This window comes from Girardinichthys multiradiatus, chromosome 1 (assembly GCF_021462225.1).
Source record: "Girardinichthys multiradiatus isolate DD_20200921_A chromosome 1, DD_fGirMul_XY1, whole genome shotgun sequence".
NCBI lineage: Eukaryota > Metazoa > Chordata > Actinopteri > Cyprinodontiformes > Goodeidae > Girardinichthys > Girardinichthys multiradiatus.
Genome location: NC_061794.1, coordinates 39,060,319 through 39,075,626, shown reverse-complemented (window position 1 = coordinate 39,075,626; position 15,308 = coordinate 39,060,319). Strand labels below are relative to the sequence as shown.

The window sequence follows — 15,308 nt, the reverse complement described above, 5'->3', positions numbered from 1 at the left end:
AAGAGCTATTGTTCCCCTCGCTCCTTCTAAATAATATTTGTCCAGAGCCTCAACACCTGCATGCCATTTTGGAGTTTTAAGATCACCTTCTACATTAAGTTTCTGGTTGTTTTTTTTTTTTTCTTTTTTGGTCAAAGAACATCTAATGTCAGGTTTTAGAACAGAGAAAAAAAGCCATTCTTTAAAAAAAAAAAAAAAAAAAAGACAATTTAAACACATTTTTAGAAAATAAAGAAAAAAAAAATCATATAGTTTAGAAACTATGTCATGTCATGCCATTCTGAGGAAACAGGAAAAAAGCTAACTGGCGTTTTTTGCACATTTGCTTTGTCTAAAGTTAAGATTTCATATAATATCCCAATAAAATACAGCAAAGTTTGTGGTTGTATCGCGTTCAAATGTATGAAGGTTCCAGGGGTCTGATTACTTTTGCAAGGCTCTGCAGTTTCTACAATTTGAAGTCCGGAATATTCATTTCTAATCGTACTTGGATCGCTCTGATTGGCTGCTTCTGCTCCAATCAGTGGCCACAGCCGGAGCTCTCCGCATATCCAGTGCGATTTAACACACACACATAGCGGAACACGGTGAGTCCCTTAAAAAGCTCGTACATCTGTAAAAAAATGTAATTTCACGGCTAATTATACAATGTGTGTCTTTGTTAGATTAGTAATTATTGCGTGAGCATTTGTTTGTTGCTGAGCTTTCGTTCTTTAGGATTTTTATCTGCTTAGTGGTAACATAGCTTAACTCGGCTAACTTAGATGACCTGCTAACAGCAGAGCTAGTGAGTAACTGACGGGTTCTCGACGCGAACATCCTTTCGGTTTAAGTGACAACATTTAATTATAACCTATCGGTATTCACGCTTGTGGTGGTTTATCCGCGTATCGATGCTCTACACAGCCAAGACGTAGGGCTTAAACTTTTGTAAAAAGCCGATAGTTTCAGAGTAGAGACTGATGCTAACTGGCTAGCTAGTTAGCACTCCGTTTTAGCTAAAAAGTGGAGTGAACCTTGCTGGAGCCTAAACTGCGAGTCAAGTCACCGCTAAACTAAAACTGAGATATTCACTGTGTTTGGGGGGTCAGGCTAAAGTTAGTTACCACCTTGAGTGCTGTTTGCTATATTAGATATTTTCAAGGCTACCAATCAACGGCTTTGGTTAGCATTTACCTCCGTGTGCTAACTAAATGCTAGTAAATAAGTTGTCAAAGTTTTTCCTGGCTAGCTACTTGTAGTTTCTGTCTACATTGTCTCAGATTTTGTGATAAATCACGCTTTAGTGCGTGTTTGTTTTTGTTCCTGTGAGCTAGGGGTTGTTAAACGGTGTCTCAGTGTTGGGTTTTTGAAACTAATAGCCACACCCTTCCTTTCGAAACCAACTACGGTACAAGATGTCAGTAGTTAATTTCAGTAACTTTAAACGTTAGCTGCCCAAACTTCTGGTATGTTTTAAGCCGAACTTATAAATGAAGAGGTTTAAATAAATTCTTTTAAGACGTCCAGACTAGAGGTATATTTGATCATTTCAGTCAAGTTAAAATCCAGTGCCCCCTCCCTCCGTCCTCTGGCGCTGACACATGATACTTTCTCTGAGCTGAAAATGTTGTCTCCTGGTTTGCCACAGTGGGGTGAAAATGAATACCTTTGTTATTAATGATTCAGATCAGCCTTTATTATTATTATGTATGTGTCAGACAGCTTTAGTTATCTGAGAACTCTTGAGGTTTGTGATATAAAGTTACATCATATATCTGGGTAAATTAATAATAAGCCAACCTAAAACAAATTAATGTGCACCAAATTTTTCATCTATAATTTTATGATGTAAACTATTTCTCAAATATTGTTTTTTTTTTTATTAACATTTTATTATAAAGCTAAACACAGTACCATTGTTTTTAAGTTAAAGGTAAAATCTGGTGATTTATGAACATTACAAGAAAATTTAAAGGCCAAAAGCACAACTTTCTGTTAATCTAGCAATGACTTATTAACAGAAAAATATATATTGAGGTTTTTACAGTTAATACTGGTAAACAATCTTATTGTAGTTGTGTAACAATGGTCTGCAGCTGCCGTTTTTGCTCCAATCCCTTGATTTGTTACAATACCAACTGCGCCACCCCCTTAAAAAACAGCTTTTTATTTGTTACGGGTTGCTTTGTTGAGAATTTCTTATGACAGTATAAACAGACCCAGAATATTTGTTATTTTTTATTATTCCTATTTGCCAGGGCTTTTAGTAATGGTCCAAAGAAAACTAGAATTTTTAAAAGCAGCCCAATAGTCTGTTAATGAATGTTTCCATTTACCTACATATCAAACATTAATTGATTTTAACATATGAGGACAAGTTTAATTATTCCGTGGTACATCCAGATTCCATCTAAAATTGGAAATTTGTATCTTAATTTCAGTTTTTAACTATAATGTTTAAATTGGAAGGAAATGCCTTTCTGTTAACAGGCAGAATGTTCTCTGCCCCTGTTTTTTTTTCTCTTTAGGATCTATTTGAACAGATTTGTTCAGCCTTGCTCTTTGGCTCTTTGCTACATCTCATCGCCTTGGAGACTGGTGGACATCAGTGAGCCTGAGGATCCAACAGGCCCCCCCCTCCCCAGATGTAGAGGGAGTTTCTGTCATTACAACTGTGTACAAGGTACATGAAACAGCCTTATTAGAATAAATCAGATTGGTGGTGGATAATGCAGTTTAGTAAAAGCCTTTGTTCATTTGTAAATTGATTATCTTTATCAAACTCTGGAATTAAATTATTCATTAACTGTTGGCATGAACATAGAGACCCTTTATTATGAAAACTAAGAGCAGGCTTGGTGAAAACCGCCAGCCAGTCCTGGCTCTTTTATAATTAGGGGAAGATTTCAGCTACTTATCTGATGTGAAGACTTAAAAGCAAGTTTGTGACACCCACATAAATTTATATTTTAAGAGCAAGAGCACTTGCAACTTTATCAGCCATGTACTCTCGTTATCTTTTGGTGCACCTCTTCCTCATTTTTGTGACAATTTCAGTTGTGTTGGTCATGCGTACGCTCTCTGATCTCCGTTTTCTGTCGTGGTGTAGTTAAGTAGATGAGGGTCATCACAATAGCTCTTTGTGAAGTGCCCTGTGTGCCTGTCTCTCACTGTGGTGCTTCATACATCGTATTTAGAATTGCTAATGCTGGCCGATTGCGACAGAGTGGGTTTTGTGTTTGTCACAGCATTTGACAAAGGTTGCACAGACAAAGCATAATTAGTGCATTCAGAGGTTTTTAAATGCGATTTTACTGTACATCTCACCCCCACTTTGACATTTTAAATATAAAACCGATTTGATGTAGAAATGTACATTTAAGGTTTATTTTAAATTCAAAATTAGGTCTCAAGATCAAATCTCCCGCATCTTGGTATTGTGTATATGCTTATTGTCAGTTAACTAAATGATAAAATTAAATTACATTTGTGAAAGAACTGTCATAACTACTTAAGAGAAGTAAGGCAGATCTTTATACATATACCGTTGTTTCTGCTAAAGTCCGTGCAGTTAAACTAAAATTATCTCCCAGTTTTTTTACGAAAACATTTTGTTCAGTAATCTCTCTGCTGTATTGTGGCATCATGTGCACGTCTTATGTAGGTGTAAAAACAGAAAAAGCTGAAAATATAAATTCAGAACATTTTACTGGCCACCTGCTGGGTCAACTTGCTAAAAAACCACCACATTTTTAAACCTGCAACAGAATATTTCAGTGCATACCATCAAGGTGGAACATAGCCCACTGCCGCTTTATTTGTGCCAGTACCCAGTTGATGCTTAACTGTGAAATTTGTCTAAAAGAGTCAGACTTCTGGAATCTGCCAATTTCATGGTTTTATCATTCAGTTTTTATTATATATACTAATCACACTTGTACAGTTAATTTTCAAGATTATGCAGAAGATTTAACATTTTAATGTACTTGGAGTGTCCTAAATCCTTGGATAATTACTATTCATTTCCAAATAACATTCCTATCTTCATCGGAAAATGCCAGTGACAGCTTCTCTTTGTGCCATATTATTTCTAGGCCATATAGGCTGTCTGATGTGTGTCAGGCTGATGAAGCAGTTGATGGGTTATTCACTGTGACCTTTTTCTTCTGTATTGTAATGAGATGATGCTATTTGTGAAACTGGAACACTTAACAAGGGCTTGAACTTTAGGGTGAGATTGTAGGTACTGTGCATAACTCTTCATAACTGCCAAAAATATATAATACTAGAACATTTTGCAGTGATTTACAACAGTGTCCTTTTATTTATATAATCAGCAAGTAAAAAGTGGCCGAGACAAGGCTAGTTGAATTATGTCCTGGAGTGCACTGTTGATTACAGCAGTCTAAATGATACTCTGAGGTCTTGCTCCTCCTGAAAGATCTTTCTATGACATAAACATTATTATCAGCATGAATTTATGTCTGGGCCTCTAAACTTTATGCTCCACATCAACCAGACTATAGTTTAGATCCTAATTGTTTGATATTCACAAATAATCATCACTTTAACAGAGCTAACCTCTGCTAGCAAGAGAAGCTAAACTTATAAACGAACTTGTTTAGATTTCAGCTGCTGGTGTAAGAAACTGGAGGAGGAAGTGAAAGAAAAATGAGTCAGAATATAAATATAACATTTAAACAGCATGCAAAGGATTTTACATTTGAGTTTGCTACTTTGTGGTGTCTGCATCACTTAGCAACATGAAAAATCTGTGCAGTCACCTGAAAACAAATGTGGAGGGATCTATGAGCAACAGTTAATAGTAAATAGTTTTATAAATTATTTTAAAATGTATATATTTTGAGTTTTTTACATTTATTTCCAGTTTAGAGAAATTGTTTTTGCATAAATGAACCAGAACAGCGGAACTGTTTGTCTCTGAATCTCTCTTTAACTCTATCTTTTCACAGACTCTTGTGCTGTCCAGTGAAGTCGCCCACCATGCGTGAGTACAAGCTAGTTGTGCTTGGATCAGGAGGTGTGGGAAAATCTGCGCTGGTAAGTATTCCTGGAAAAATCATGATTTTTTGTCTTTACTCACTAAGGACATCATTACAAATATCCAGCAGTAATTTAATTTTATGTTAATTCACAATTCAAATTGTAAAAAGTGACAGAGTTGAATCAACACTGATGTAAAATTTTAGTAAAAGCTGAGAGTATCGTTTTGTTAAAATACTAATTAATTTAGCTCAGTGCTGTTACTGCAGTTTACATTTTTCCTTTTTCTTGCCTGATTCCAGACGGTCCAATTCGTGCAAGGAATTTTTGTGGAGAAGTATGACCCCACTATAGAAGACTCTTACAGAAAGGTATAATGTAAAAAAAAATTACTACATAAAGTCTCCTGATCATCTTCAAAGAAGTCTGTAATTATCTGTAGAAATAGCTCCTTTGATCTCCTAAAAATGCTCCTGCTTTTCTAATACTACAGCAAGTTGAGGTGGATGGGCTGCAATGTATGCTGGAAATCCTGGACACTGCTGGAACAGTAAGTCTGGCCTAACGCTACATTTGGATGAAAGTGTTTTTCCAGGTCACTGATGCCGTCTCTCCTCTGCTGTTGTTCTGCAGGAACAGTTCACTGCTATGAGGGATCTGTACATGAAGAACGGGCAAGGCTTTGCTTTGGTGTTCTCCATTACAGCACAGTCAACATTTAACGACCTACAGGACCTACGGGAACAAATCCTGCGAGTAAAGGATGCCGAGGATGTGAGTGCAACACATTTTTAAAATGAGCACCAAAAAAATGTTTTGTACGTATACAAACATTAATCTTAGCCTTTCTGAACACTATTTAAACTAGGTGTGGTTTGTTTAAAAGGTAAACACCTGCTGAATACACTAAAGATTTGGAGATTTCCTTTTTAAATCCTGTAAATGTTGTTGTACTAGTTTGGTATAACTTGTTATATCACCTGCGTGCCTGAGTAACAAAATAGCTCTGCTTACATTTGTATTTTTCTGGATCTACACATCTGTATAAACTGACAGACTCTGTCTTTAGGTCCAACCCCCACCTTGTTAGACTGACTGCTGTAGAAGTAAGCTGAGGGGGGGCAGCAGCTCTGTGACAGGGAGGAAACATCGGAGGTGTTGTTAGATGCTATCTGCCTCTTTGAGTCTTCGTTGCTTCATCTTTTGCTGTAGAGGAAGGATGTGGATTGTGTTGAATCTATGCTTCATTTATTCAGAACAGGTTGTTTAGAAACAGCTTTATTTATTTTAATTTATTTACTAGCATCTCTGTATCTTAATTGAGGCTCATTAGTATGGTCCATTATCTCATTTCTATGGTGGAAATGAGTTAAATAAGTACCAAGAATCCAATCTAACCTTTGAGCTGGAAGTGTTCAAGTTTATAATGCACTGTAAAAGCTTTATTGTAGAAATACTCAGCTTTATGTTGCATACTTTTCTTTATTATCAGCCTCAGTTAACAAATGCTACCCATAAAAAGTAGGGCAGAAACAACAGCTGCCAGCAGTCCTGACATAAAGCAAAGCATTTCTTGGGAAAGCAAATGTTGACAGTAATAACCTGTGAGTCATCGGCAGGTGTGTTCTCCTTCTGTTCAGGTTCAGGAGCTTGTCTCACTGGTTGTTATATTTTAAAAAAAAATAGCTTCCATTCAGATGCGGCTCATCGATCAAAATACATTCAACTGTCAGAATTATGTTTGAGTAGAAATCTTATTAGGGAGGTCTGCATTGTGAACAGGCTGAACTTCATTCCCTGTGAACTGTCTGTGTAGGCTGTAATGGTTATTAATTAGCCAATCAGAATCATAGTAGACCCAGAAGATCTGTTTTGCTTCCTAATTTTAGTTAGCGTTGCAAAAAGATACAATCCCCGACTTTTACCTCTTGCCCTCTCATAGTGAAGATTTGATAAAACACAAATACACTGAAAGGTGTTGATTAAGATTAAGTATTTGGGACGCTCCAAGGCTCAGTGGTGGAGCAAGTGCAACATATGTAGAGGCTACCATCCTCAATACAGTTGTCTCTGGTTCGATTCCCGGCGCTGGGCAATTAGCTGCATGTCTTCCCCTTCTCTCTGCCCTCCTTGTCCTGGTACTAATGAATAAAGGCCAATAGTGCCACAAAAACCTTAAAAAGGACTACATTTTTAATATTAACGCACTGCGAGTTTGGCATAAATTAGTGAAGATTTTGTCAACTAACTTGTGTAAATTGGAAACTGACTGTGCTGTTATTTCACCCATACTTAACTTTAGTCTGAGAGAAAAGTTATATATGACAGAATGCAGTAGACTGCAGCTTCTTTCCTCAGCTATTCTCTATGTTTTTTTCAGCTGGTCTGCCTGCAGCAGGTTCATTAGGTGTAATAGAACCAGGATGCAGTATCTACTGCTTTTTTCTAACCATCACTTTTGATGGTTTGTGTTTTAGCTTTCAGTTTGAGCAAAGAGGGAGGCGTCCTTTTTTTTTTTTTTTTTTTTTTTTAAGAACAGAGCAGAGCAAGTACAGAAATGTGTGGATAACAGCTGGATCCATGCCCGCATGCACACCCACACTCTGCAGTCTCCAAGCTGTTGTCTTCAAGGGTTAATCCTCTAGCTCTTCTGTTTAAAGTAGCCAAAGTCTGTCCTAAAGGTTTCAGTTTACAGAGAGCTTATACATATGGTGTCAAATACAGCACCATTTAAAATCACCTGGTAGCTCAGTTCAAGCTGGTCGGGCAAGAAATGGCATGATTCATCAGTCATATGCTTAATGGATATAATTTCAACTGTTTAACAGAAAAAATCATTCCTTTTTATTTGGATTAGGTACATTTTTTTGTAAAGCTCTAACATCTGTTGGTTATATGCAAGTATTTTTATAATTTAAAAAGTACACATGGTTAAACAAAGATAAATATTGCTTGTAAAATTAAAGCTCTTCAGGTACAAACTTAAAATTAACAACACATTTCATCAATATCAGACATGTTCTGCAGTAGTATTGGAATTGAAGCATTTAGAACATTATTATTGGGCAGTTAGATAGCTAATTAGCTTACAGTCCTCCTTACCATAGTTTCTGGACCAAGCTTCTATAATGCTGTAGCAACACATCCTCTAAGGTTTTCATTTTCTGTTCCTCTATTCAAAATGCTTTATTAATCCTAAAGGGAAAGTAAATATTGTTGTAACTCATATTATATTCAAGTGTTTTCAAAGAGTAGTTGTTGGTGCTGATGGCCGTGGGCAGGAAGGATCTCCTGTAGCGACTGAAGACACTGTTGTTGTATGATGCTCCAATGAAGAGGATGCTCTGGGTTGATTTTATGAAGAATCACCATCATTTTCTAAAGGTTCCGGTTTGGGCTGAAACAATTAATCAGCTTAATCTCGTACTCGTCGTCTTCCGCTTATTCGGGACCGGGTCGCGGGGGCAGAAGACTCAGCAGAGACGCCTAGACGTCCCTCTCCCCAGACACCTCCTCCAGCTCCTCCAGGGGGAGCCCAAGGCGTTCCCAGGCCAGCCGAGGGACATAGTCCCTCCAGCGTGTCCTGGGCCTCCTCCCGGTGGGACGTGCCTGGAACACCTCCCGAGGAAGGCGTCCAAGAGGCATCCGGTATAGATGCCCGAGCCACCTCAACTGGCTCCTCTCGATGTGGAGGAGCAGCGGCTCTACTCCGAGCCCCTCCCAGATGGCCGAGCTCCTCACCCTATCTCTAAGGGAGTGCCCGGCCACCCTACGGAGGAAGCTCATTTCAGCCGCTTGTATCCGTGATCTCGTTCTTTCGGTCATGACCCAAAGTTCATGGCCATAGGTGAGGGTAGGAACGTAGACAGACCAGTAAATTGAGAGCTTCGCTTTTCGGCTCAGCTCTCTCTTCACCACAACGGACCGGCACAGCGCCCCCATTACTGTGGCAGTCGCACCGATCCGTCTGTCGATCTCCCGCTCCATTCTTCCCTCACTCGTAAACAAGACCCCGAGATACTTAAACTCCTCCACTTGAGGCAGGAACTCCCCTCCAACGTAAAGAGGACAAGCCACCCTTTTCCGGTCGAGTACCATGGCCTCTGACTTGGAAGAGCTGATCTTCATCCCAGCCGCTTCACACTCGGCTGCGAACCGCCACAGCGCATGCTGTAGGTCGTGGCTAGAGGGGGCCAGCAGGACCACGTCATCTGCAAAAAGAAGAGACAAAATCCTCTGGTCCCCAAACCAGACCCCCTCCGGCCCTTGGCTGCATCTAGAAATCCTGTCCATAAAAGGTATGAACAGGACCGGTGACAAAGGGCAGCCCTGCCGGAGTCCAACATTCACCAGGAACAGGTCCGACTTAGTGCCAGCGATGTGAACCAAACTCCTGCTCCGCTTGTACAGAGACTGGATGGCCCCTAGTAAAGGGCCCCCAATTCCATACTCCTGGAGCACCCCCCCCACAGGGCATCACGAGGGACACAGTCGAATGCCTTCTCCAGGTCCACAAAACACATGTGAACCGGTTGGGCAAACTCCCATGAACCCTCAAGTACCTTGTAGAGGGTATAGAGCTGGTCCAGTGTTCCACGGCCGGGACAAAAACCACACTGTTCCTCCTGAAGCCGAGGTTTGACTATCGGCCGGACTCTCCTCTCCAATACCCTGGCGTAGGCCTTGCCAGGGAGGCTGAGGAGTGTGATCCCCCTGTAGTTGGAACACACCCTCCAATCACCCTTCTTATGGAGGGGGACCACCACCCCAGTCTGTCAGTCCAGAGGCACTGTCCCCGAACGCCACACAATGTTGAAGAGGCGTGTCAACCATGACAGCCCAACAACATCCAGAGACTTGAGGTACTTAAGGCGGATCTCATCCACCCCTGAAGCCTTGCCACCGCGGAGCTTTTTAACCACCTTGGTGACTTCAGCCTGGGTGATGAAAGAGTCCAACCCCGAGTCCCCAGCCTCTGTTTCCACCAGGGAATGCGTGATGGCAGGATTGAGGAGATCCTCGAAGTACTCCTTCCACCGCCCGATAATGTCCTCAGTCGAGGTCAGCAGCTCCCCACCTCCACTATAAACATTGTTGGCGAAGCACTGCTTCCCCCTCCTGAGGCGCCGGACGGTTTAACCGTCCAGCTTAATCTTGATTAATCAATTATATAAATTATCGTCTACTAATTCAGTAATCGCATAATCGTTAACTGAAGTATGCAGAATCTAAAACATGCCATTTGCTGAGTGAACAACCCACTTAGAGCAGTAATTAAGCCTAAACTGTACAAAAATATATTAATTTTTCATTTAAGAAGAAAATCCTTCTTTATTTGCCAATATGCTCAATCCAGAACTCCTCAAGTTTCTTAGATTTATAGCTTCGCCTGGTTCAAATTCTGTGTAAAAAATCTCCTATTAAGCACCTTTTGCAATCCAAATATTAATCGATTGATCAAAAAAAATGTCAACAGATTAATTGACTAGCAAAATAATAGTTAGTTGCAGATGTAGTTCCAGTTCTCAGAACTGAATCAATCTTCAGTAAGAGTGCATTCTCACTGCTGGTTCTGTTCTGGGAATCTGTAGGAATGAGAGAATTCAGTGTCAGTTACCCTGGTTTGCTTTTACACAGAGATTTGTAGACTGGACTGTATGACGTTTGCGTCATACAGTCCAGTCCAGATCGTTTTGGGGGCAGTATTGCTCCAGTATTGCGCTGATTGAGGAGGGAAAAAAGCACGAAGAAGAAAGTCCGTTTCATCTGGTTCTCTGTTGCTACTTTGATGTTCAAATGTAGTTGTGTGCCTGCACCTCTCCGCTACGCCACGCAGCCCCACGAGACATTTTTAAACTCTTTCGTCATCGGATTCGAGCTCTCATTTGGTTTTTCGTCTTCTACTCAAATGTACGGTGGCCGACAGGTGAAAACGGTTAAACGAGGTGCAAACATACAACCACAAACAACAACTGCAAGTTACAAAAGTAGTGCAAAGGAAAAATGCTCTAGCATTTATATGTTTGCAGTGCGTTTTGTGTTTGCAGCGCTTTTAGCTGTTTGATGCACGTTTGCACCTGTCGGCCACAATACAAATGTGCTGCTCTTACGTCACATCCTCTCTTCCTGCGTTTGGGACGCTGGACATGAACATCCTTCTCTGCAGAGAAACTTATACAGGAGGATGTTTGCTCAGATTGTACCCTAAAGCTAGCTTGCTTCATCACTGTTTTGATGTGACTGGATTGGGTCCAGACCTGGAGAACGGATGCTGCAAATACTGTAATGGTTAGACAAACAGGACGCACTATTTAACAACTTTCAAGAAAGCAAACTTGGACATGATTTAAACATTAAAATCACAATAATTGTAAAGTTCGTCTCAGTCTTACATTAAATTTGTGTTTGGGTCCAATTGAGTGGGACGGCTACACGCCAAAAAGGTCAGCATCTGCCTGAAAGTAGCTGTGTGTGTCTCCCATTAGGAACAGAAACACCAGACCAGAAAAAAAACAAGAAGAACATGGGCACACCTCTCCACAGTGCTTTCATGTTAGAGTAAAAAAAAATTGCAAACAAGCTACAAGCTCCTGCATCGGATGTTTTGCTTCAGCTCTTTTAAAAATGTTGTTTTATTGAAAATGATGAAAAAATAACCTTGACTTAATAAAATCTACAAAGCTGGGTTTTTATACCCTGATTTAGCAGTAAAGTTTACTTCTTTGCTTAAGTTATTTCCTTTGCTTTTATAACCCGGGAGGTCATGGGCATAGAAACGAACTACCGCTGTTGATCTCACTTATCATCATAAAGCCTGAAAACCAGTCTGTTGCTACATAACTTAAATGTCTGATCATTTCTTCTGATCGATCAGGTTCCAATGATCCTGGTGGGGAACAAGTGTGACCTGGAGGATGAGCGCGTGGTTGGCAAGGAGCAGGGTCAGAACCTGGCTCGTCAGTGGAACAACTGTGCCTTTTTAGAGACTTCAGCTAAATCAAAGATCAATGTTAATGAGGTATGTCCTAAATCCACATAGAGGATGCATTTTGCATATGCCCGTTTAGATAGTAATGCTTTTCCAATGTTTACTAATGTTTGTACTATATAAATAAGTGTTAATGATTAATTCCTGGAGTTTAACTCCATCCATGTTGGCGAACATACTGTATGTAAAAGTTTCTGTGTTGTAGATTTTCTATGATCTGGTGCGACAGATCAACAGGAAAACGCCGATGGTAAAGAAGCCAAAAAACAAGTCAAGTTGCACACTGCTCTAAAAATGCTCTCCCACGGTTGCTCCAGGCCAGGTGAGTGGGAGTTTTTACTAAATTTATTCCAGACGTTTGCATGGCTCCGGGATTTCTGAGCTTTAGGTTGTTACCGAACATTTAAAACATGCAGCAGTTACTAGGGCAGTCGTATAAATGGATCGTGAAGGAGCAAATGTCTTCTTCCTGTAACAAAAAATATATTTATACTTGAAAAACAAAGTGGGAAAGAAAGTTTTAGGAGTTAAATTGAAATAATGAAAACAAATGAGACATTTTTTGCCATTTATTATTCTGATGCGTTTCTAATCAAGTAAAGGAAATGTAGATCGGCCATTTGATGTTGGTTTAACCAAACAAATCCGAATTCTCTAAAAATAAAATCCGGTTAAGGGTTCCGGCTTTTCATTTAATGATCAATTATTTCATTTAACCAATTTCCTCAAATGTAGAATGTTACTGCTGAACCCAATACTATAGCAGGGGAATTGTAATATTACCAAAATGTTTTCATTAGAGGTTTAGGTGATGAACCAGGTCTGCTGAAGCTAAAATACACCCAACATCAGCCTGAAGACACTCCTGGTTACCATGTTATTATGTTCCTTAAAACTTAGGAATAATTCTTGCTCTAAAGTCAAAAAACCTTTGCAGATTTCCAGAGATGTTTTATTTGTTTGTTTGGCCACTAGCCCTGATTATTGAACATGATTTATCAGCTCCACCTGTTCTCCGAGTTCAGACTCGGCCTTTAGCCTTACTAGACATTCACATTAAAACAAAGTCTGAACCAACTGCTGAGCTTTTGAGTGTAGCTGAAGTGTAGTGAAGATTGCATGAACAAATATCTGGAAAAATGTTAGAATATCACCTTTCTTATTGAACAGATCCAGTCGTTCCTGAAAACCTTGATCCCGGATCACCCCTGAACTGTATTGGTTGTGAATATTTACAAAGTCGTGCTCTGATGATGTTTTTATTTTTTTTTCCTTGCTTGCAGAAACTCGTAATGATTAACTGTTTCCCAGCGGATGGTGCCGGCATTCCAAGTCCTCTACAGAGCATTTTGAAAAAGGCTGACAGAAAAAGCCACTCCACTTGCAAAACAGCAGGAAGGCACATACTTTAAAGAAAATGTTTTGCTTTTTACTGGCAAAGAAAATCGACCTCTCTTCTATTGTCAAGCTTGATGACAATGTTGTTTTTTTTTTCTTCTTTTTTTTTTTTCTCCGATGTGTCTTTTCTTCTGGAAATAACAAAGTAAAAGAGGAAACTGTGGATTCTAATCCCTTTAAGGGAACTAATAAGAGTTTTATTATGAGTAACAACAGCCTTTGGCATATTGTGACAATATATTTGTAAAGGAATCCATGTAAAAATGTTGATCTTCTTGTACATTTCTGCACTAACAGTGTCAATGAAGATGCATCATTGTCCATAATTTACTCACTCCTACTTACAAGGATGTGTATTAACATCTCTCCTAAGTGACTTTGTTTTATATTGAAAGCTGCAAGCCTTCCATATTTCCCATAATATATTCTACTTCCATTTTTGCATAATAAAGTTAGGGAAATTAGTGTTTTATAGACTGATGGGGGTATGGGTGCGCTCCGATTTGTGTCGAGGCTGAAAATATATTGTACTAAACCACCTCTAATACTGCTTCTTGTTACCCTTTCACAGATGATTTTCCAGCTTTTATGAATGATTAAATTTTAGTACATTTTCATTATTTTTCCTTCTGGTTTTTGTCCTCGTCCTTGATGTTTTAGTCAGTTGTTTCAAGAGAAGTTTGCCAGTCTTGAAAGTGTAACCGGAGTGTTTCCTGTTGGCAAAAATGACTTGGCTCAAACCTTCTAGAGGAGGTCCAACAGATTAGGATTGAACCGAGGGAGGAAGCGGCAGAAAAAGAGGAAGCCAGACATCGGTCCCGACAGCAGGGAAGATGTGGAGTAAAAAGCTGAATCGAAACCGACTAAGGCCTTTGCAGTGTGTGTGTATTAAAAACATCAGATATAAATAAATATCAAATTTAGGCTGCTAATGAGCAGATCGTTTGAATTTATAAATTTATTAAATCCACAAAGGCTCAAATTTATACATAAAGACTTGAACTTACTGCCTACACACCCAGTTATATTTGGTAGTCATCAACAAGCTTCTGGCACAATTCTGTCTCCTTGTGTCGGCAGAATTGGTGGAGTTCGTCTAAATTGGTACAGCCTGATTTTTAAGCATAGTCCACAAATGTTAAGGGCAGTTGAACCCAGGCTTTTCTAAAGCTCATGGTTTATTAGGTACACCTTGCTTTTATCCATTTCATACCCAGTTTTGAAGTCTTGATTGTTGTTCTGTTGTGTCCCAGTTTCAGCTAAGGCTGCAAATAACGATTATTTTGCTAATCAATTAATATGTTGACTATTTGTTCGATTAATAATCAGACACCAAAAGGTGCTTAATAGATTTTTTACTGAATTTGAACCAGGTGAAGCTAGAGCTATGCCACTTGAGTTCTGGATAGAGCACATTTACAGACGAAGGTTTTTCATTTTAAACGCAAAATGTTTTTATTTTCTGTACAATTTGTGCCTAATTATTGCTCTGAGTCAGTTCTTTCATCAAATGCCATGTTTTAGAGTCAACGATTATTCAATTGCTAAATTAGTTGACAATTATTTCAATAATCAGTTGATCACAATTAATCTAATTAATTGTTTCAGCCCTAGTTTCAACCATCTAGTTGTTGAATTGAGGAAAGTAGAAAATGTTTTTGTCTTCATTAGTCCATCCACTTTATACACCAGCAGCGGAGTAGCCCCAGGGCATAATGCTGCCGCTACCATATTTGGCAGCGGACCCGGTATTTAAAAGCTTTACCTTGACCCCTCCAAAGATCGTATGTTTTTTTGGTGGCTTACTCCAGGGGATACCAACAATGGGCTACGCTTCCCCTGGGCCTCCTCCCGGTGGGACGTACCTGGAACACCTCCCGAGGAAGGCGTCCAAGAGGCATCCGGTATAGATGCCCGAGCCACCTCAACTGGCTCC

At 39.6% G+C, this 15,308-nt stretch overlaps 1 protein-coding gene across 1 annotated transcript; it reads left to right on the top strand.

The window, feature by feature from the left end:
• The first annotated feature begins 441 nt into the window (after positions 1–441).
• On the top strand, positions 442–13,989 carry LOC124875123 (ras-related protein Rap-1b). Its single transcript, XM_047376989.1, has 9 exons — positions 442–587; positions 2,511–2,665; positions 4,956–5,043; positions 5,289–5,357; positions 5,480–5,536; positions 5,620–5,760; positions 11,861–12,004; positions 12,180–12,296; positions 13,258–13,989. Exons 3-8 carry the CDS (start codon positions 4,987–4,989, stop codon positions 12,264–12,266), a joined length of 555 nt encoding a protein of 184 aa, XP_047232945.1. The 5' UTR covers positions 442–587; positions 2,511–2,665; positions 4,956–4,986; the 3' UTR covers positions 12,267–12,296; positions 13,258–13,989.
• The last annotated feature ends 1,319 nt before the right edge of the window (positions 13,990–15,308 follow it).